This window comes from Struthio camelus, chromosome 5, assembly GCF_040807025.1.
Source record: "Struthio camelus isolate bStrCam1 chromosome 5, bStrCam1.hap1, whole genome shotgun sequence".
In the NCBI taxonomy this organism is placed as follows: Eukaryota; Metazoa; Chordata; class Aves; order Struthioniformes; family Struthionidae; genus Struthio; species Struthio camelus.
The window spans coordinates 37557579-37581282 of record NC_090946.1 but is presented as its reverse complement, the minus strand read 5'-3'; the positions used below and the strand labels follow the sequence as shown (position 1 = coordinate 37581282).

The following is a 23704-nucleotide window of genomic DNA, read 5'->3' as shown; positions in this document are numbered from 1 at the left end:
ATTTAAAAGGTTACCTCAGCCAGCGCCGGGTCAGAGAGACTCTGCATGTTGTTCCAGAGAGGGCTGTCATGTGCTTCAGGGGCCGAACGTGTCCCAGACAGGAGTGGAGGACTGGTGACGGGACAAGCAGCCAAGCTGGGGAGGGACTCCTTGCATACACCGTCCTCCTTCGGTTTGTCACTATATCCAGTTTTCGAGAACCTTTATTTCAGCATTAGGCTGAAAGCCAGGGAAGCCTGTCAGCCACAGTCATTGCTGTAGGGACAGCTGCCCGTGCCCTAACCCAGCACGTGCCAGCAGCCACTGCAAGGGGTGACAGCTCACCTCTTTAGTCTGCTGAAATGCTCCAAGTCGCCAGGCAGGAGAAAACCCCGTCCGGCTTCTCCGCAGGCCGCGGGTCCCTGTTGGAGCGGCAGGAGGTAGCAGCGAGGGTGCAGGGGGTGCAGCCTCGCAGGTGCGCTGGGAGACAGGGGTCAAAGACGAGGCTAACGCCACGCTCATCTACATCGGGGCCTGCAGCAAAGTGGCACTGGCCTCATCAAACCCTGCAGATAAGCAGCGGGAAACACGTCAAGGTAAGCTACGAGATTCGTCCAAGGACTTGCATCCGTATATGAGTTTATTTGTGTGGCAAGTAGGGGTATCACACAGTGACGAGAGCTCTCAGCCCAGCGTACGTGAGCTAGAAACATACTCGATAAAAATAGGCACTGCACATTTGGTAACAGCAGGGAAAAGTACAACTCCGGCTCTTCACATGCAATCCCGGTCTACCTATTATTATTGTCTGGGCTCCAGCACAGATCCCAGAGCCAAATTCTGTGGTGATTTATTCCTCCCTCAGTATAATTCCATTAACTGAGTGGAGTTTCTTAGTCACTGCAAAATTTGGCCCAAGTCTTTTCATTTGGACATTCATTTTATTTTTCTAACCATGCCCCTGAAATGTTAACCCTACAGCCTATAAATAATCATTTTCTCCAGCAGGACCAACATGGGATTTGGAAAGCAACCATAAGCCAGCACCTAGCTTATCCTGCATTTGCTTAGACATTTTCTGGAGGTGGTGCTGGTATCCAGTTTAACATCAGCCCCCAAATGCTTCTGCAGAAATTAAGCACGAGGTAGAAAATAAAGCACACATTCACAGAGACATGGGCATATGAGGAAGAGGGCAGAAATCATTGCTTTGTGCTTATAAAGCTGAATTTTCAATTAGTTAAAAACCAATCAGCCAGCAAACACAAAGAAGCCTGAAGATGAAGGTCCCAGCCTGGACATTCAGAAACACTTGTGGACTCTGGTCCTTTCACTGTGTGAGAGCTGGGCTCAGTGCTCAGCCGTGAGCTGCCTCTGGGTCCTTTGCCCTCTCCTACAACTGAGAGTTTTCAGCACTTGCGAGAAGCAAAGCCTGAGCACCTAAAAATGGCAATTTCCTGCAAACATTTTGTTCCTAGGACCTCCAGATCCATAAGTAAGGTGGCAAGGGGTCAGCATTTCTGGCACCCCCCTTGGACCCTCTCTGTAATCCTCACAGGTGACATTGGGCAAAAGAAGGTGACTCCTTCCCGCAGCACTATGTGACAGGAGGGATATACTAATAAAGCGGCAAGGAGGGCCCTGCAGACACATCACCGGCATCTGCACAAACCCCACGCGGTGCCGTGAGGGCTCTCTGAGCCCTTCTCTGAGCAAGCGAGCCGACAAAGCACGAACACAGCCACCGAAAGCCTGCGTGCAGCGGCCGCCGGGCGGGCAGGCAGGCAGGCAGGCACCCCTCTGGGAGATGTGCGGGCACACGCCGCCTTTCGCCTGCGGTCGGCTTGCGGGAGGCGTGGGTGATGCCCCAGCATCTCCGACCTGTCTTCCTCATTTGTTTCCTAGACTGAAAAATCCTACTTGATTAAATTTCCAGTTCTACAGTACGAAATACAGTTACCTTTCTTGAAATACAGCAATCAGACCTACACAGAGTATTCAAGATATGAGAGCACTGTAATTTTAGACAGCTGCCAGATTAGGGTTTTTGCTTTGCTCTTGATTTCTTTCCTAATAATTCTCAACATTTTTGCCATTTCAGTCACTGCTGAGCAGCGCGCTGACAGAAGACTGTCCACAAAGACGGTGGCTTCTCTTTCGCTATCAATAACTGCTAACGTAGACCACTTCGTATTGCATGTATAAGCAAGTATACACAGTTTACAGTGTTGCAGAGAGCACGCTTAGCTTTTCTGATACTGCCTTATCTGCCTTGAGTGTTCAGTATAGTTCCCATTCACCTCGTGGAGCCAAAGTCTGTCTCACAAGCTTCCTTCTTTCAATATGTTCAGAAAAGTTTGTATCAGAAGTTTTTAGCCCTTTACAAGTCATTCTTCAAAAATCTTTTTTTAAGCATGTCTTATTATGATTTCACATTTAATATCTTAGCATTTATGATCCTTTTGCTTTTCCGCTTTGGACATGACTTATGCTTTTTTTAGGATATCTTTTTACTTCTAATAATATTCTTTAATCTACTATTTAACTATGCTAGCTATTTTTGTTCTTTCTGAAAAGTCTTTCTGGTAGTTCAATTTATCATGGGCTCCTAATATCCAGATTCTAGACATCTGCAAGCCTTTTAACTCTTCTGCCTGCTCCTTTTAATTTTTTTCTTTGAAGCTAAAATTTTACTGTGGAGGGTTATTTGGGAGCGTTCACGCTACAGAGTCATGACATTTGAATTTCTGATCATTTTGGCATTACAGAGTGCCTCCTTATTGCATTTGTATACTCCTCAAGGTAAATCAGGCATTCCCCAAGACTTGTAGGCTCTCTACCAAGTACCGCTTATACTACCAAATGTAGTATCGGCATCATGCCTTTTTGTAATATTGATGCAGCCTGCGTAGGGTTACGTGAAATTTCTCCTGAATTTCCTACCTTCATACATTCTCTTCTTCCCTCAGAATACCTCGGCCACTGCAGCCCTAATAACGCAGTATTCCTCCGTAGGCCTGACACCTCCATCCATAAGGGCTCTGTGGTGCTTGTCAGCACCTTTTACTTATTTACATTTAACTTAGGTTTTTCATTCACATAAAACGTTGCTCCTTTCCTGGTGTGACCTACCCGGCCTTCACACTTAGCCGGGTACTTTGACACCCCTTCTGCTGAGGGTGCCGCGTTTCAGCTCACACACAGCGGGTGCCTGGAGCAGCACTGACAGGCTGAGGGCACGCCAGTACCTCACACGTGGATGGAAAATGCAGGTTAGCAGAAACCCCACGACCTGGCTGGGGATGAGGAGTTCAGTCATGCCACCGCAACGGCGCAGCCGTGCAGACTAGACGCTTGCCGAGCTGCCGGTAGGTCAGCTCAGAGGGCTGCGCTCTGCGCCGTCGTCTGAAGCCCTCCTTTGCCCCGTCCCGCTCTCACATTTATGCTAACAAAACAAGTCCTTTCCCGAGGTGGAAACACCACCGGCGCCCTGCATAGCGGAGGGAGGAGAGCCGTCACCGCCCCGGGGCTCTGGCAAAGCCAAGCCCCCTTGTTTGATGCAGGTTATCTTGCTGCGTAGCCATGAGTTTTACAAGCTGTGAGATCAGGCTGCTGAGCATTCATCCTCTGAGTAAATCCAAGTCCTCTCCAGTCACCAGCCAAATGCAACTCTAGTGGCTGCAACACAGCTGAACTCCGTACTCCCCCTCCGCAGGAATTAATGAACCAAGGCTCATCGCTTCCTCGCTTGCGTATGGGGAAACTGAGGTACAGAGCAGGGAGAAGCAACGTGCTCAAAGCCGCACGGCAAACCAACACGAGGACAAGGAACAGAGCTCCGCTTTCCTATCTCCCCATCTAGCACTTCGCGCGTGAGACCACCTTCTGTCCCCAAACGAAGAGTAAAATCCAGGCGTCCTGACTGCCAGCTCCCCTGCTTTAAACCCTGGACAGTGTTCGTGTCTAGAGCTAAGCAGAAATCCCAGTAATCCTGCCGCTTCCCCTGCTCTGCCTGAGTGCCTGCTTTGTCTTTATGATAAAAATATATAAGCACGCTTTACCCAGCAGTAAATACACACATAGATATACACATAAAATTAATAACTAAACACCTAAAGCTAATGGACTGGTTGTTTTGGGGTCAATTTTCTGGGAAAAGGAGGAGTTGGTTGATGACTAACATTTATTTTGAGAAGCAAACCCAAATGTCACATAAAAATGTCAATATACTTCATAATTAGAATAAGCAGGCAAAGTTTCATTTTGTTTTGTTGGATCCCAAGGGTGCCTAAACTCGAGGGTGCTGCTAACGGAAGTTGATTAAAAACAGGTTCTCTTGTTTGCCTTCTTCAGCAGACGGGCCACATCCAGTTTCACTCTGAGGTTGGGTATTTTTGTCTTTTCTCTTTCTTTCCTTCCTGCGCCTCTCCCCACGCCATTTGGTTCGGCTCCAGCAGCTCCATTCCCAGGCAACTCTGCAAAGTGACAGAGCTGTATCTTTCCAGGTTTCTCTGCTTCTGGATTTTTCCACCCCTTCAAAAAATGACCATCCAGCCTGCCTTAAAATTGCAGAGTACCTTGAAGCTGTATAGATCGCCGTGATATAATACAGACGTCTCAGAGAAAACTCCTGTGGGCATTACCAGCCACAAACGCATTGCTGACATGCTATTGAAACGCAACCAGCTCTGGGCTGGAGCACGGCAATGGCTGACCAGCAGGCAGGAGCAATGTGGCTTGACTTCTGTTCGCTTTTACTTAAGGAAAGGTGAAGAAACCATGTTCCCCGCTGAATTTCCCCCGAAAGATTCAAGTCAGCAGAATGTAAGCACCCAGCATGTTAGAGGCTGCTGTGAAAAGAGCAAGAAATGGATCTTTAATGATCGCAGTCAGGACTTCCAAATATTTTTCAAAGGCAAAACACTAACTTGCCAGAACCCAAGATGAAAAGTAACAAGCACATAAACATCCTTCTTCACATGCTTTTGTATTAGCCAAGAGCCATTTCACAAGCAAGCTGTGTTCTCTCCCTCCCTCCCTCCCTCTTTGCCAATCCCCTTCCCTCTTGCCCAAGAAAGGTCATTTTCTTCACAGGGAAAAAAAAATCTTCCACAACAACAGGGGTTTAAATCAAGCCAAGGAAGAAAACTTCCCTTTCACCAGTTCCTAATAAATAACTTCAATCTCCTCAATGCAAATATTTCAAAACAAAGAATCTCTGTTCAAGGCAGAGTCATAAATTATCATGGTAGATCTTGTTTTGTTTGAAGTTGGACCCAAGCGGACATGGTTTTGGTTTCAAAGGAAGAAAGAAAGAAAGTCTTCTGCAGTTTCATATCCATATGCACTAATGAGGAGTCGAAGGAAATTCTCCATCCCTCTGGCCTCGGCTCCCTACCCTTTCCCCTTCGCTGCTGACAGCTCCCGCTCTGTCCTGGAGAAGGGGACAGATGTCACTGGCCTGGCAGCCACACAGGCGTACCCATCGCATCCAAAACAGAGCAGTTTCAGCTTCTGGGAGGTTGCGCTAAGCCTGAGTATCATGAGTGTTATAGAGCAGGGAAGCAATAGCTTGGATATCTCAAGTCGGTCCAGGAACATGCCTAGTAAACACCGGAGAATTCGTATTATTCGAATAATACGAATTCTCAAGGGGCAAATCTAAATTAACTCCAGGAGTATAGCTGGACCAAATCCACTCTGACACCAGTGCAGCCAAAATCAGGATCTGACTCTATACTATTTATAACATGCCATGACATTTGCAAACACAGTAGTCGTAAGCACACAACTATCAAGTTCACATGTTTAATAGCCTTAAAGTTGATGCTGTGGCACAAGAAACAAATAAATGACTACGATTATTATATATATGGTTATTGGTTATGCACCAGTAGCAAGGATAGCATCAGTTAAACTAATTGCACTGTCAAATAAATAGCTGGATGGGCTTTGATCTACAGTAAAGAGCTGGGCTACTCACTTAGCAGCGCTCACTCTTGACTAGACAGACCTGGCACAGGGACGGGGTCACTCACACGTGATGAGATGCTGTCTGAGAATTAACTCACACTGCATCCAGGTCGCTGCTATGATGGAAGTGAAAGACCCCATACTACTTTTGGATAAAGCCTTCAGAAGTAGGTGATAACTTTGCTGTACTGTGCAACAACCTCCTACTTCAGCAAAAATCAGGAGGGGGGTCAGCCCACCTTGCAGGAGTTATTACTGGACACCTGACTATATTTTGCTCAGAATATAATTTTGCATCTTTATGGCTTCAAAAAATCCCTAAATTTCAGAATTAGCCTTGCTGAAACACTGGGCATAGTCCACACCCGCTATTTAAGAAGGCTAGGAGAAGCAAAACTGCAAATCCGGGGCACCGGTGCATCACTGCACAGGCAGGCTGAGGACTGCTCAGGGATTTCAGAAACGCAAGCCTCACCTGCACTTTGTACGCGTACGACAGACAGCTCAGGCTGAGCCGGGCTACGGAGCTGAGGTTCAAATAAGGCTGGATGCAGCCTGAAGGACCGCGCTAAGCTCATCTTCGGTGGCAGGCTGAAAAGCCGACACGTGAGACCGGGGCTGCGGTGCGCACACCCGCTGCACTCTGCTAGCGCTGCTGGGGAGCCACAAGCCTTGGAGAGCAGCCAGCAAACCGCTGGCAGTGGTAAGGTTTGAAAAAACATGGCAAGCAGATTTGCTGGAGCTCATCTGTCTGCCGCCACGACACAGTAATTTGTTCGCTGTCACCCTAACAATTAAATAGATGCCACAGTTTGTGCAGTTGTCCTGCAGCGCCGTTGTTACTTTGGAGGATAGATAACTACCGTCGTGTGGCGTTTCTTACCCAGGGCAGCACCCTGCAGTCCTTGTGAGGTGCTCCTGCAGGATCGGACCCGCTGCACCAGTGTGGGTCAGGAAACACGTCAGTCCTAAACCGACTCCTAAAGCAAACTCACCTCTCAGGATCCCAGCACTGAATCCTGCAGGAGTTACAACTGCCTTTTCGTTGTGGGTCGCCTCTTCTGCCCTGACTGCAGCTCCACTCTGAAGTGTGCCTGGTGAGTCATCAGAAAACCAGAGATGAGAAAAGCCGCCAAAAAGCAGAAGCGGCCCACGCAGCTAGGAGAGAGAAATGCCCGGGGTCCCCTGGGATAGAAATTTAATAGGAACCAGCAATCCTCCATGAATTTACAGAGTCAAATTTAACTAAAAAACGTTTCGGAAAAAACAGGAAAAACTTATCCATAAGATGCACAGAAAGGATTATTTTTTCACGACGCCATCACAGCAGCAGCACCGCACCATTCAGACCCCTCTACAGACCTGTCGGGCCAACGTAAGCAGCCAACGTTGAGGCTCGCCGCAGCAAGGCGAGGAGCTTTACGCTACCGCAGCCTTTCCGCACGAGGCTCTGCGCTGCTGTCACACCGCGTGGAAGCACTGACAAGCCTGAGGGGGCCTGGACCCAAGCAAGAAGAGAATAAACGGGCTAATTTAAAGCTCAAACAAGACGACCGCTTTTACTCAGCCCACTGGGTAGAGCGTTTGCTACTCCTCTGGCCATAGAGGACAAAATGATTTCCATGTAAAGTGTTAGGAGAATAAAACGCAGGTCACATTGAAGACTTTCATCTTCAGTGATGAAATTCTGCTATGCAGTTTCTTCTGATTTGGAGGAATGGGCCCGATGATCAAGGGTCCTGTCCAGCCCTGTCTGCTCAACCTCCCCGCCACCCCAAGACCTGCCCTGCTAGCCTTATCCTCCAACAAGAGTTTCCCTCCCAGGCCCGTCCTCTGCAGTCGTGCCTACTCACCGCCACCCTCGGCATCGGCCGGAAAACCATCCGGCAGGTGCCGCTTCAGCTGTGAACTGCTGAAGGGAAACGTACAGCCCACATCTCACGCCTGGGTGGTGGGTGACAAACTGATAACCTTCTGACAGAGTCATTGCCCTCAGTAAAGTGCATTTAATAGGCGTCTCTGCAATTCTTACAGGACAGATACCCATGGTGCTAAAAACTGTCACAAGAGAAACCTTTAAAGTCAGAGGCAAAGGAAGATGGGAATGGAGGTTTGCTTCTTCATCTACACTCAGTAGAGCTTCTCTGGGACAGAGTTAACACACCCTGGCTTTTCACTCTTTCTTCCTAGACTGTAAGTGGTCAGAAAATAAATGATAGCCTGTCTTTAGTCCTGGCACCTCCCATTTACATGTTACTCACTTTGAGACAGAGCAGAGAAAAGATAACAAAGAACACTCGAAGAGAAACTTATTCATGCAGCCTAACCACTGAAATAAGCGTTTTTCTCAACTCTTAACTCTTTTCTTAACTCTTATACTACAACAGATTCTCAACCCCTCTCTGTACTAACCCCCACCGCGCCTTGGATGTGTCTTGAAGCTGAACAAGGGAACACAAACGGATATTTTCCCCCTTCCGGGAAGCTCGTGTCTGACACTTTGCTCCCGGCAGCAGCCTGACACAGCGCAGCCGTCTGTGCCGGCTGTGTGTGACGGCAGCGCAGCTGCACGCAACAGCAGAGATGGAAATGGCCACGATAAACGCCCTTCTGTTAGACCCGGCTGCTAAACGGAAAGGATGAGCAGGGAAGAGGAGCACATGCTTGTAGCCTCTTGAAGCAGCCATGCATTTTGTGTACGTCACTAGCATTTGTACCAGACTCGAAAGCAAAGCAAGACTGAGAAGTAGTCTGAACCTGCGCTACGGGGACGATGCCACACATACTCTGGAAATCTTAGAGTTCATTAGACCAGTGGGCACTTACACAACGTTTCGGCACAAAGCTGTAGGGTTCCCACAGAAGTGCCAAACCATTTCACAAAACCAAAACTCCTAGAATTGGAACAGCCTTAGGAATGTGTCGAGAAAAATGACCCCGGCTACTGGTAATTGATCATTTCTTTCAGACCCTGGTCCACGTGGCTAAAAGCTGTTCTGGAGGTAAAGTTGCTTTGCTTTGTACATAGATGCTGTGCACATGCTGTGTCTGCCCAGAAAGCAGCCACTGGGGTCTAGCAGCAAAGGAGACGGGCTCTCTCACAAGGAGACTCACCAGACTGTATGTAGGCAGGTAGAGGGGGGTTCAAACACTTTTTGACGAGGAAGCTAGGTCAGAGCCCAGACTTGTTTCCTTATCCGTTCGACTGCGGGTACGAGCCTCCCCTGCTGCTGGAGGGCAACTGCTTCTCGCATACTAAATGAATTTTCAAAATATTTCCAGTACTTAATGAAAATTGAAGAAGGGCCTATCCAAAAACAAGCTCCTCTCTCCCTGCTGATTTTCCTCAGCTTTAAGCTACTGAATCTTGTGTTACACAGTGGAGCCACCACTGTGCTCCGGTCACGTCGGTCATGGCAAGTACTTCAGCCGGGAGGTGACGCACCCCTCTACGGGCTCGTCTGCGGCTGCCAACGCTAACCAGGCACCTTGCTCCCCACTTGCATCACGTTCCTCTTCCCTCCGCCCAGCCCTTGCCTTCCCCAATCAGCTGGCAGCGTGCCATGTATCCCTGTTTATCAGCAGGATCGCACTTCAAGCCAGGTCTGGAGGGACGGGGAAAGCTGCAACTCCCCAGCTCAAAGAAAATCTCCCAGAAATTGTAGTTAGAGACTACAACTCATTATCAGGTAATACCTAGTAACCGGGACATAAACTGCCTGAGGCTTGCCCGGAAGGCTTGAAGAGCTGGAGGGCACGTCCACATGGGCACAGGCATACTTCGAGAGAGCAGAGAAAACACAGGAAAGATTCCCAGACCGTGGATGTGCTCCATGACATTTGCTCCAGCTGCTCCATGGACAAAGAGTGTAGAAAATCTTGGACGCACACACAGAGAAGCCCCCCCACCATTTCACTCCTATCTAGCAGTCAAAAAACCTTTGCTTTGCAACCCTAAGAAAAGCAAATCTTCAGAGCGCCCACAGCTGCTTGGTAAAAATCAGTAAATTAAACCGCGCTATATCCAACTACCAAATATATCTGTAGCACTAAACCATTTACCTGTCAGGAGGGGGTAGGGGCAAGGGGCAAAACGAAACTCTACTCAGAACAGAGAGTACCTGTACATTTCCGTCAATGAATCAGACTTGCCCAGGTTCACCACAGTTTCTGGACACAGCCAGTTATAAACACTCCTTAGATGTCTATTCAGTTTAATACAAAGATATCCAAAAAGCAAATAAAGTTGTCTAAGTCCAGCCTAACTCAGCTCTTGCATCATTAGCATGTACCTGACAACATGGACTCAATACTCTCCAAGGAGCATCCCCCAGAAGGGCTTCACTGCAGCTACTGACAGCCTTTAAATCCCCTTGGCCCTGGATGGGGTAAAGAAAGCTGAAACAGGATGGTTTGACCCCTGAAACACGGACAAACCGGTATGTACTGTGCAAATATATCAGATTTTATTTCTCTTTTATGGAAATAACAACAGACATTCAGGTAGAAACATATTAAATTAACGCAGTCAACAGTTTAAATGCAAAAATAAATATAAAGTCCAGCAGCTCAATGCATCTAAAACAGCTCGTTTTCTTCTAACGATTAGAAAAGACTTTTTTTTTTTTTTTTGTCTTTTATACCGAGAGTTTCATACGATCGAATAGAAACGAAGGTACAAGCGCTTTCTCAGAAAACATCCTGACCTGGCTGGCGGCGGCGCCGGCTCCCTCGGGGCCGGGGCGGCTCCGCGCAGCCGAGTCCCTCCGTCCGTCCGTCCATCTGTCCGTGCGCCCGCCCGCCCGCAGTGCCGCCGGGCCGGGCCGGGCCGGGCCGGGCCGCCCTCAGAGGGCCGAGTCCGAGTCGCTGGAGTCGAGGCTGTTGCGGAGGCGGCAGCTGCCGAGGCGGCCCCGCTGCAGGGCCAGGTTCTGGGTGCTGCGGCGCAGGCACTCGAGGGACTGCAGGAAGGAGCGCCGCGCCTTCTCCTCCTCCGTGGGCGACGCGCCCTCCTCCTCCACCTCCTGGATCTCGTCGAAAGTCACCGGCTGCGTCTTGAAGCGCGACTGCCGCGGCCGCCGCGCCTTGCCGCGGGGGGCCCGGGCGGGCCGGGCGGGCGGCGGGAACTCCTCGGCGGCGCACACGAAGGGCGGCATCACCGCCTGGTAGCTGGAGCAGACGCCCAGCAGCTCGGCCGGCTTGGCGGCCATCCCGCCGCCGCCCGCCGCCGGGGTTGGGGCTGGGGCCGGGGGGCGCGCTGCCGCCGCCGTGCCGGGCGCCGAGCCTCCGCCGGGCAGCGCGTGCGGGGCGCTGCGGAGCGGAGCGGAGCGGAGCGCGGTGCCGGGAGCGGGGAGCGGAGATCGGTGCGGAGCGCGGTGCCGGGAGCGGGGAGCGGAGATCGGAGCGGAGCGCGGTGCCGGGAGCGGGGAGCGGAGCGGAGCTGGGAGCGCAGCTGCCGCGACCGCCTCGGTGCCGGCGCTGCCGCTGCCGGCGGCGCCGCCGCCCCGTTATATCGCGGCGCGGCGGCGGCGGCGCATGCCCGGACGGCGCCGCTCGGGGCCGCCCCCGCCGCCCCGGGCCCGGACGGCGCTCAGCGCCTCCCCCGCCGTCCGCGGCGCTTTTCGCCGGCGGCCCCGGCCCGTGGGAAACGCCGGCCCTCGGCCTGCGCACGCGGCTAAAGGACGGCCGCGGCCAGCGCAAAGCGCCGTCGGGGTAAAGCCTGCGCTAGCGCTGCAGCGCGGCCGGGCAGCGGCCCCCTCCCAGAGCCGGGGCAACGGGCGCGCAGGACACACTGGCCTTTCCTCCCCGATTCTGCCCCTCCCCGTGCGGCTTGAAGAGGGCGTCTGCTTCAGCGCAACTCCCTATTCGTGCCTGTGAAAAGGTATCCGAGAATATTCCCTTCCCCTCCGGGCTCTTTAGGACTTCTCTGATGTGATGCACTCTCAGAGCCTCAGATGAAAAATGCTATACAAAGTGTAACGGAGCTGAAACAAAAGCTTGCAAATTAGGGAAGCCTGGGACCAAGCTTTAAAGCTGTGCATACGGAGGAGCATCAGCTGTGGAAAAAAACAGCAGTTCAAGAAAAACATGACAGGAATAAGAAAGGAGCTGGAAGGAAGCTCGGTAGAAAAGCATGAGGGAGGAAGAGCCTGAAATGGTTAGTGTCTCCCCGCTTTGGGGCTAATGTTAGACGACTCCCATACGGACATATTCTCCAGTAGCCTCACCTACTCAAGAGGATATTTTTGAAGCTTTGACAGGAACTGGGACGGAAGCAGAGTCTTAGCGCCGGCATCGACAACACTCACCCGTGCTGACGAGGGGGCAGGGACAGTGTGCCTAGACCCCCGAGGTCTGGCTAGCAGCAAGTACGCCCGCACCTGGGCACGCTTGCAGGGCACAGAGCAGGGGCTAGAGGGGGCACCCCAAGGTACCTCCTGTACCAGAGGCAGTGGGTAAATTAGCCCACACAGAGATTTGTGCTTCACACAGCAAGCCTGGTTCCTGTGCCCAAGCTAGCACAGAGATACTCAAGGTGTAAACATGCTGCATTTTGTCATTTAACATGTCCTTTGTGCCGAGAAAAACAGAAGCTTAGATGCAGCACGAAAGCCCTGGCACGCACAAACAGGCTTCCTTGAGCGAGGTCACCACCAGCAAGTCTCAGCTTTCCCTTTCAGTCCGGCTCGGGACTAACCCCTCCTCGTCTCCAACTCCCTGAGCAGTCGCAACGTGTCAGAGTCGCGCAAACAAGGCCGACGGCCACCCAGAACAAGCAATTGTCATTACAGCCCTTTCTCAAACTGGATCAAACAACACAAGAATACTGGGAGAAAGATGCCTGGAGGCACTTGCTAGCATGTTTCCAGAAGGTTGGCTGCTTTGCCTGTTGCCAGCATAAAGGAAACATTAAAAGCCTTAGCTTTATAAAGCATCTGGCTGCAATCTCTCAGCTGCTTGGCTCCCAAAAGCAGCTTTAGGGCCAGGCTCAGTCTGAAGCCTTTTTATTGGGAGATACAATTAACTTAATAAGGGAACAGTTTTTTATTTGGTCAAATTGAATCATTCCAGTTTGGAGAAGTCTGTGTGTTTTTACTGTTGATTTTAAGTGTCTAAATTTAGCCTCCAGAGCCTTACTGCATTATAACAACTTTCTCTCCAAGAGACCCATTTACAACACCGTTTTTATTCCTGACAACTCGATTCTGCAGTGCAGTGAGGACCAGACTGTTTCCTCAGCAAACCCCTTCAAGAGGACAAGACTGCAGAAATGTTTGGAGGATTCCTGGGGCCGAGCTTGCCTGTGCTGCGGAAACAAGCTGGGGCTCGACATGGCAGAGTTGTCCTGGCAGCGGAAGAGAGCAGCTCACCGTCATATAAAGCAAGGTAAGTTTAATCTACTCTAGCAGCTCAGCCTTAACGTTAAGAGGATCTAAGGCTCTTCAGAGAAAAGGCCAAACAACTTAATATCTGGAATTCAACTTGCATCCCTGCATGTCATCCAAACTGACACTCTAGTTTCATAAAGCAAGTTCAGGATGAGAGCAAAAGGGTTTCACTTCAAAATGAACATTTAATTCCTTCACAATTATAAGAGGCTCTGGGAAATTTCACTGCTGAGTTGGAGCAACATCACCATGGTAATACCTAGGAGGCCTTGAGATTTTATTTGAGACAATTCAGAAAAAATATCTTGTGACATAATCCCCCAAGTTAGGTCTGCAATGCGCTAATGTAAAAACTATATTTATTCCAGTGGCTTAAATCATGGCTTTAATCTAGGTTGCTCCCAGTATTTGAAATGTGACCTCATCGTATAGATTACAGAAACTCTCTGCCATGTGGATCATAAGAGCAGATTTCTCTTCCGCATAGTGCAGCGCTGAAGTCACATTGTACAGCAGGGCACTGCGCAAGGAAGAGGGACCAGAGCAGGCCTTCACCCACAGCCAGCAACATTTCACATGCTCTGAGTTTTATATTTAATATCCACTCAACACCTGTAGGGTCTTGCAGAGTCAAAATCCCCGTTTCATAGAAGAGGAAACATTGCTGAAACACTGTCACGGGAATCAGTTCACGTCATCAGGTCGCACATTTAACAGTGCAGTTATAGGAAACGCACGCCCAGCCTTGCGGTTATTCCTCTTGCTGGCTGTTACACTGGACGCCACAGAAGGGAAAGGAGCGTGAGACGGAGAGAAAGATCCATCTACCTCTTTCTGCAGTAAAAGAAACCTCTCAAAGGCCAGGACTTCCATAAAATCACTTGCTGTTAGGTAATCCCAGTTCAGATACGCTGAATACCATGGGTTGTACCACACAACCGAGTGATGCTGAAATCACATTGTAAGAATTCATGGGGCCTCGCTCATGAGTCATCCTGATAATCTGCTTCATAGCAGCATAGATTCAACCCATTCCTAGCAGATGTCTTTCAAATTTCCTCTCAAAAAGTGCTGGAGAGTAAAATCTGCCTCTTGCCGTCCTGCCAGACAGCATTTTTAGTCACATTTTTTCATTCTGTAAGCCGCCACACAGCGACATCCTGCGCACACCATTGACGCAGAATGTTGCTCCTTGAATTAATTTACACGCAGAAAAGGGAAGGAGTTTCTTTTCTCTTTCCCAATATAATCCCCATCCCAAAACAACCATTTTTAGAATAATACTGAAAACATTCAACTATTGCAAACTAACAGTTCCTGGCTTACAAGCAGGAAAAGACAAAATAAGGACACAGGTCATCAGTCCAAGCTACTTCTGAAAACAGAAAACAAATGCTCTCATCTTTTTCTCTGCCTGGGCGCATGCACTCACACATTTCATTTAAACTTAAAACAATATCTTGCTAATCGGGTGACCCAAATTACTCGACAAGGCCTAATGGAAACCCACCATTTTCAGTCCGTCTGTCTGCCGCCAGAAAATGTAGCAACAGATTGCATTTCTCAACAGTCGCAACAAGATACCATCACTGCAGAGAGCAGCTTTACTCCGCAGCCAAGCCTATCTCAAGCACATGCGAATGCACTGACACCAGGGAATTGTTTGACTGTTTGTAAGGGCTGTGCACTCCAGGTTGCCTTACCCAAGAAGTACCCTTTCCTTATGCCTTTGTTTGGATGCCCTTTATCTTCCTTTGCAGTGTTTCTAAGCTAGGACTTCAGCAACCTTTTAACATTTTTCCTTTAAAAAATAAAACTAATGCCAGCACCGGCAACTGGATGCCTAAGGGTAATCCTACAGCTGGATCACACACCAGCGTGCTCACAGTCAGGCATCTAACCGAGCAACACAGCCAGCATTTTTAATGCTTGGTATATGCCCCTAAAACGTTCTCCTAATGACGAACCCCTCATATTCCCTGGGAGGAGCGTTGCCAGCCCACTCTCCACGTCAGTGATACCTCCGTCCTGGCCACCAGCAGAGCGCTCCCCAGCAGCGCTGCGCCACCGTGACTGCCTGGCACCCGAGGGCAGCAAGCGCTTCCCACCCCTGCAGCGGGTAGGCCTCGGCAGGGCTTTCCCTCCGGCATCAGAGCTAAATTCCCACCAAGAGCACCGCGGATAGCGTTGGGCAACTATTAGTCAGTAAGGAGTGAGGAAACGCCCCCGTAACACTTACCAAAGCGCTGGAGAGCACACGTGCACAGCAAGGAGTCGTGGGAGGTACCGGGTGACTCGGGTCCCTGCAGCAGGGTTTGCAGGGGGCTCGCGGACAAGGGTTTCCTGCAAGCCCTTTCCGTCAGGAAGCTCTGGCTGACATAACTGGGGAGTCTCTAGGATGATCAAGGTCTCCAAGGTATGCTTCAAACGTGATATGGTCAATGCATGAATTACAGGTGTATGTAAGCATTTTTACATCTTCCCAGGCAACCTGCTACACAAATGGTGCCACATTGCCACGTATTGAGGCTTCAACGTCTTTCTTAAGACAAAATAACTTTTTAAGGGGAAAAGTTTTTTATGTCTCATATGATCTCATTTTTATAGGGGCTTGGCCATTTTTGCTCACACTTTAAGTCAGCCTAAAGAAATAGCATCACTGTGGCAAATAGCTGAACTTAAGTTTTTAACAGATAAGTTATTGATTCACAGCTCTGTTAGAGAGCTTCAAGGCACAACCACCCCCTCCGTCCCTCAGCCCATCTCTGAAACCTGGCTCCCCCCTTGCCTTTCCCCCAGCTACGGCTGTTTTAGCAACGCCTGAGCAGAGCCCAGACTAATCAGCCCAGCAATGCTCGCAAGCACGGTGACTGCACGATGTTTGCCGTCCAGCTGACAAGTTTCACTAGCTGGGAATTGACCTAAGTGATGAGGAATTGTAAGGAGGGTATTCCCCTAAATAGCATTAACCATTTAAAGTATGATGAGCATCGTTACTTTTCTTAAGTAAAAATATATGGATGAATATGGATGAATATATAAATAAATATAACGCTAACTCATTTCTGCTGGATGGTCACAAGGCTAAGACAATGAAAATCAAAACCTGCCACAGATTTTCACTGTGACATAAGTCAATAAAAACCCATGTTTCAGCTTCCCAGAGCGGCATCTAAGAATAGTGCTGTTATAATTCGGCCAAGGGCAACCAGGCTTGGTCCACTTTGCAACCAGGGTTGGTCCACTTTGAAACGACGAGTGTAAAGAGCAAAGCCAGGTATTGTAGGAAGGGCAAGTTGAAACCAGGATTCCCCCAAAGGAAAGGAGCCAATTCAAGGCAGGGGAGAGCGGTGAAGGTCGGGACAGGAGGGAGTTTGTGTGCGCGGCGTGGGTGGTGTGGGACAGCCGCACAAGCAGATCAGGTCTGCGGAAATGCGAGCAGCTGTGGCTCCGGGCTGAGCAAGGCCAGGGCCGGCGGGGCGCGTGGTCTGCTCAGGAGCAGCATCAAGGCTAAAATAACAAGGGCAAGAGACAGCGTTTGGGGTCAAAGACTCAGATGAAGCGGCACAGCACGGGGATAGGCAGCCTGGGTACAGGATACACAGCATTTAGCTGTTTTCCAAACTCACCTCTGGTTGCCAGCCTCTTACGACATCTGGGACAGGGCCCACTTGCTTCAAGCGTAGCTGCGAGGCTAGGATGCGCCCGCAGCGTGACAGCAGATCATGACAAAAACTCACCCATACTTGTGAGGGGCTCAAATGATAACACAACATGGTTAATACAAAGTACATGTATGCAAAGATCCTGCCCCCTCATATTTATATCTCACTTCCAGTCTTGCATGACTTTTTGAGCTTCTTGCTGCAATAAATCCCATAAAGCTGCCCGCTACCATTAGGACAATGTACTGAAGTGTTTGAATGTATTAATGCTCCTTACAAAAATGTATTATTTTATCCCCTACATTCAATTCTTTTAATTGTAAAACGATGGCTGAAAAGTCAGCCTTTCAGTAGCAGTGTCACAGGGGGAAACAGCATTTGGCTGTCATCACATTACTAATAACAAATGTAGTAATAAAGCTGTTTGTTTTCAAAAAGAGCTGCAAAATATTCCTTGACAGAAACTGTTACACTAAATGATAGCTGAGCATTGCCTTTGTCTGGCCTGATGGGCGTCCAAAAGAACAGCACCTTTTCGCCGCACTGTCATTGTCACATCAGGCCACGCACAATGCTGTGGGGCTACAAGGTAAGTGTGCAGCTTAGACAACTGGAGACTAGTTAATTCAAAACCTTCTGCTTTTTAAAGAACAAAACTGAACTTTTAACAAGAGACTGATTGCTTCAGTTATTCCTGCTGCATTTGGTACAAGTTATAGACACGTGGAGTAAAGTTACCCTTTAGCCTTGCATGGCTTGCACTGTACGTGTATTACTATGGCTGACCATTACTGTGATACAATCAATTAAGCAGGATAGGAATTAGGATTTTGATTTCGATAATGCATTTTGCAGTTAAAAACTGCCTCCAGTTTCAGGATGAAAAGCTTGAAAAATATTTTTCCTCCCAAAAGAAACTTTTTTTGGAAGTTTTTGGGGAAAAAAAAACCCTTTTATGTGCAACCTTTGTGCATGCAGCACAGAAGTACACTGATGTATTTTGGGGGAGTTTTGGTCCCCTCACCTGGTCAGCTGCCCTGCTGTTGGCACCCCCCAGGTGCCTGGTTGTCTCCAAGGCAACGTGTCAGGTTGCCCAAACTGAGGCAGAAACATTATTGGCAGAGGACTGAGGAGAGGAGGATTCCCCGGCTTCTCGGCAGGGAGACGCGGCATAGCAGATAGCTGTGGTAAGCGTATTACACTCATTTTGGTTTTGCTTCTGTGCCCATCTGCTGATTTTTGCAAGAATTGAAGGAATGTAATCATTTCTGTCAAATTTGGTCAAAACTGACCAATAACCTCAAAACTAGCAAGAGAGGACCGACCAACAAAGAGCATCGTCACATTAGCTCAGGCTTCTTTCAAAGTCATGCAGAACAGAAACCTTTCCCATGTGAATCAAGATTTAAAATCTTAAGTCAGTGCTGCAAATAGGATGTTAGCACTTCTAAAGTATTTTATCTTTCACTTTCTTCTGTGGCTAAGAGAGCAATGCAGAGCAGCCACACTTCAACAGAACATATTTCCTTTTTTTTCCTCTCCTTTTAAGCCTATTTTTGAATAATCAAGAAAGAAATTAACTGTAGTCTCGAGATAAAACTCAAGAAAAGTCTCCTGACAAAGAAATATCAGACTGAGAAATCATATCCCACAGACTGCTGTTTACTTAGTCTCTGAAACCTTTTACATTTTTAAGGGACATTAAACAAAAAATACTAAAAACAAATGAGCAAATAGCTGAATGATAACGCTTCCAGCAACCAAAGCCCTACCTTGAGGAGAGAATCCAGTGCAGCACTAATGCTGACAAGGGGCAGGGGGGAACCCACACACCCCGTCCCCGTCAGAGCAGAAGCCCATTTCACTGAAAGCTGTGAAATGATCTTTATAACACCAGAAAGAAGTTTTACTGGGAGGGATGAAATAGAGCCATTTTGATCTAAGCAAGGGAAGCCGAGCCAGCAGTTAAATGGTGAGGTGACCAAAAAAAGAGAAATATTGATCAGTGCAAAATACAGAGATTTTATGGAGAAGCCACCAATTCTCAGGCCATTTTATTCTACCTGCAGCACCAAAACGCACTGGCCCTGCACGGGGCACGCAAAGCCTTGCTTCACAGCTCCCCTTGCACCCAGGCCTGGGAGGATTTCTTCGCCCTGCCTTGTCAGCCTGTCCCAAAGCAGCAATCTCTTCTCGCGCTCCTGCTGTGAAGGCTTCATCGCCACTGGGGAAACACAGACACTGGCAAATTGTGTCTTACGCAGTTTGTCAGACACCTTCCCACTCTCACGCTCGCCTCCTCGCCCTCCCCTGAGCCCTGCTGCGGGGGCGGCTAATGCCGTAGGGCTTGTGTAACACAGGGAGCCTGCACCCGCCCGCTGCTTCCGCCAGCAACCACCACCAGGCAATTTTAAATCCCGCTTCCACGGCTCCCACTTGCCTCTCAAATAACCAAAGAGCCTGCGTTTTGGGGCTCCCTTCTTTCCAAGCGCCCCTGGCCGTTTCACATTGAAGGAAGGCCGCTCAGGTAAGCTGCCTCCTTCCTCGGTGCAGTATAGAAATCCGGCACAGATCTGCCCCAAGAAAGGTGAACATGGTGAGGGGAATACTACAAACATATGATAAGCTTCATGACCTGACAAAAAGGGCACTGAGTTGGGACTGAAGGTTGTATTTCTAGGCCAGTATAGCCCCAGGCAAGTCATGTCTCTGTACATTCCTGTTTCATCTTTTGCTGTGCACATCAGAAGCTCTTCAGGGCAAAAGCTCATCGTACCGCGCTCGCTAACAGCCATGAGGACCCAAGGTAAATGGCAAAGCGCTTGCACATAGCAACTACAGGCAGAAATCCTTCAGCTGAGCATTGTTCTGGCTCAAGTAAATTCAGTCTATCTGGACAAGTGATTTTTTTCAAGGCAGAAGCTAGCTTTGCTTGGCCATCACAATCTTCCGTGTCTTTTGTGATGTGATGGGGAATCTAAATCAAATGACGGGGACTGTGCAACAGACCTACTTGATTCTTAGTCTAATTAAAATTCTTCATTATAGTCCCCATTTCCTTAATTTAAAACAAGACCTTCTAGCTATCCTGAGACATGTCTTCACAGTGTGAGCAGCCAAAAACCTGCCACCTGACCCGTTTTTAAAGGGCACTTGCAACAACTGCAAAGTTGCACTGAACGTTATACAGAATGAGGTAAATCGTACAGGTCAACCAGCAAGAAAGCACACGCCTGTCATCTTGCTGAGTGAACGGCCCTTCGGGAAGGGCCAACTTTTTTACAGCCATCTGCTGCTGAGCCACTATATTTAATACTTACAAGTCACTCCCAGGCATGCCAAAAAACGGGACCATACCTGCAAGATCTCAGCAGATGTTAGGTGTAGGGAGGACAAAGCAGTGAGCTCCAATTTACCCAAACGGCATAGGTTGCTATGGAAACCTCAAGCATGTAAAAGAAGCACTTTAAAAACAAAACAAAGCGAGGCAGATTTCATATCCAGTCTGGAAATGTTTATGACCAGAAAAGGCAAAGTGGGTGTTAAATGCTTTTTAGCTAAGTCAGTAGCGCCAGCCCTTGACAAAGAGGTATTACAGATTCACAGCACCCATCATGTGTCTTCTATCCTAAACCCCAGGAGAAAAATCTCTGTACTCTGCCAATATTATGGCATGAAAATTCTGTTTTTTAACCCCTTCTTGGCATCCTCTCTCTTTCTAAATTACTATTGTCAGATGCAAATTTCAGGTAGCTACACTAAATCTATCAATCATGACAAGTGGAAAATATATAGCTAGAATTAATCTGACACAGAAGAAATAAAATCATCTGTGGCTTTAAATATAATCAAAACTGAAAATCCTAAAGAGCAATTTTTTTCTGAAAGAGAAATGATGAAACTTTGCCATTCATTTTAACTGGAAAGTGCATAGATCATCCTGTTGTGGCCCAGGAGTGTTATACTTGATCAAGTATAATCTACCTCATTAAGAGAGTTTGTGCTTGAATATTCAAGTATTCCATAATTAAATGATTATTGCTGGTTGTGTGGAGACAGAAAAATTCCTGATACTAATATGGCTAATTAATAATGTTATTACTTATATAAGATTATTAAATAACTGAATGGTTATATTATTGATGGTATGGCCTCGTGTGCTAGCCATTGTCTCTTTCACAACAGCTCCAATCTGCACGTTCCCTGCGGGCGACAGGCCACAATCCTTCCTTACAGAGACAGCTTCTGTTCATCTCCTCCTTATCATCAAAAGCCTGAGGGCCACTACATTTTGGAAAAGGTGGTGGTGGCGGCTATTTTGGAAAGGAGGATTTCAACTGGGGGAAACCGGTAGACTCAAGCTTCTGAAAAACCACAGACAAGTTTTGAATAACGCAATTTTTGAGCTTTCTCTGGACAAGAGAAATACCCTGCTGAAAAATGACATTTCAGTGTGAAGGAATAGGGAGGAAAAAAAGTAAAAGCACAGTCTGTATCTTCTACACAAACAGTACCGTCACACCTGCGGCAGGGAGCACACAAGAGGAAACTAGAGATAAATATGAACAAGTAACAATGAGCGAGGGAAAGGAAAAGGCTGTGAGAGGCAAAATTTGGGGGAGACAGGAGAAATACAAGGGAATACAGGAAACAAAACTCAAAGGTGCTCTGCAAGTTAGGAAGCTCTAATATCTGTTCCAATAGCTCATATGGGCTCAGACTGGTGATAACAGTCTGGTGGTAAGAGCAAAAACAAAATACCCAATAAAATAACCCCTCTCTGAATCCTTGGTGTATATATAAATATTTGTTTTCAAATAAACTGAACACCTCTGTAACATATTTACTGTAAATTAAACAGAATTCATAGCATTAAACATTTTTCAGTAAGCTTTTGTTTGGGACTACCGTACTGTCAAAACAATCCTGGGGAAGAAGCCAGCCTCACAACTGGGAAAAAAGCCTTTAGGGTGAGCTTTTTTTTTTTTTTTTTTAAAGAGATTTTTAGTGTTCAAATCTGTAAAATTAGGGGGAAAGTTCCTCCAGCTATTTTTTTGAGTTAAACATTAGAACGTAACTGTATATTTCCCATTGCAAATATACGTTAAACCATGCACTTGACTAACTGAAAAGTAGTACTTGAAATTTCCAAGCTGACTGGTCTCGAGTGAAAAAAAAAATCAAGTCTTTAGTTATCATAAAAACAACATAAGAATTAGGACTTATTAAAACGGGTGTCTGTAAAAGTAAGATTTGAGAACTGTGAGCGTGCTTGCAGCAGCGAGGAACAAATTTCCGTCTACACGAAAGACGTCCCTGTAGAAAAATCTCCTAAGCAGATGTGGGCTGGAATCTCTGCTGCCCCCAGCCATCTCCTGCCCTTCCGGCAGGGCAGGAGGTGGGGATCTGCCGCCACCTGGCTAGGTGACTTATTTGGGAGGAGGTGGGGGGAGGAAGGAAGGGCTGGCAAGTTCCCTGCCGGCATAAAGAAACTTGACCTCTCTGCCAACTGTTCCCCTCACAGGCAGAGCACTTGGGACAGGAGGAGGAATGACACCACATGCCTTCTCCCTGCTGTGTGTCAATGGGTGATACAAGAGCAGCGCAGCCAGCCAGCAGGAGCAAGAACAGCACTTGGACACCAGCACTAAAAGGACATCAATCCAGGAGAACATTGTAAGGATCATCAGCTCCACAGTATACACCGTACCACCATACACCAGCATACCTTTGGATGTTGTGGGGGGAACCTTCCTCTCCTCCCCGTTCAAAGGAAGCAAAGTAGGAACTAAAACTCAATTTGCTAACATAACTTGAAACTGAGAAGAAAAACAGTTTTTCACTTACAACAGGACCAGCCTCCTACCCTCAGTTACATATCACACCTTCACTGAATTCAACTCGGTTACAATTTCCGTAGGTGGAGGTTTGGGAGTTTAAAAGGGTCCCACAAGCCCCCATCTCCTACTCCCTGTTGCAGAATGACTGCTCTTAGCACAGCATGTCAAAGCCTCTCTTGTTCTTCCCCCTCACAGACTGCAGCAGTGTATGCGACTTCTTAAATGTGCTACATGTAGCTCGTATGAACCAATCAAGGCTAAAATGTTGTCTTGATAGAACACAAAGGAATCAGCACTGCCCCTTGGTTAAGTGAAAACACCCTAAGGAGTGCCATACTTGGGCAAATATACAGCGACCTGGTACAAAGCACCAGGTATCCAAAGAGAGAAAATGCAAAATGCCTTCCTACTTCAACACTAATTCTCAGGAGATACATTACAGGGCCAGGATCTTAGCTTCAAACACAAGGCATTACAGAAACATATTCTAAAAATGTATTTCTATAGGAACGAGGTTTAAAGCAAAGACATTATTATTTAATGAAGTATGTTTCCTAACGATATTCATTCACTGTAGAAGAATAAGCTCTTTCAAAGGTTGTATGGTGCTTTAGGTAGACAAGCTGCTATTAGATTTGTTCGATACACAAAAGGGAATGATTCTGCCCAGTTTTAGAATACAAGGATTAAAATGACTCAACAGTCTTTCCTTTAGGTCATCAATAACATTAAAACATAGGCAGAGAAGAGTATTAACAATTTGACTGTCCTTATCAAGTAACTATTTTAATCTACAGCAAATACTGGCTAAGATAGACTTTTTCTAAGCGTCAACTTACTCTTATATTAGAGAGGAAATTTA

General features: G+C 47.8%; 1 protein-coding gene across 1 annotated transcript; it reads right to left on the bottom strand.

The window, feature by feature from the left end:
• Nucleotides 1–10396: 10396 nt before the first annotated feature.
• On the bottom strand, nt 10397–11450 carry C5H11orf96 (chromosome 5 C11orf96 homolog). Its single transcript, XM_068945557.1, has one exon. It carries the CDS (start codon nt 11157–11159, stop codon nt 10797–10799), a length of 363 nt encoding a protein of 120 aa, XP_068801658.1. The 5' UTR covers nt 11160–11450; the 3' UTR covers nt 10397–10796.
• Between the last annotated feature and the right edge of the window lie 12254 nt (nt 11451–23704).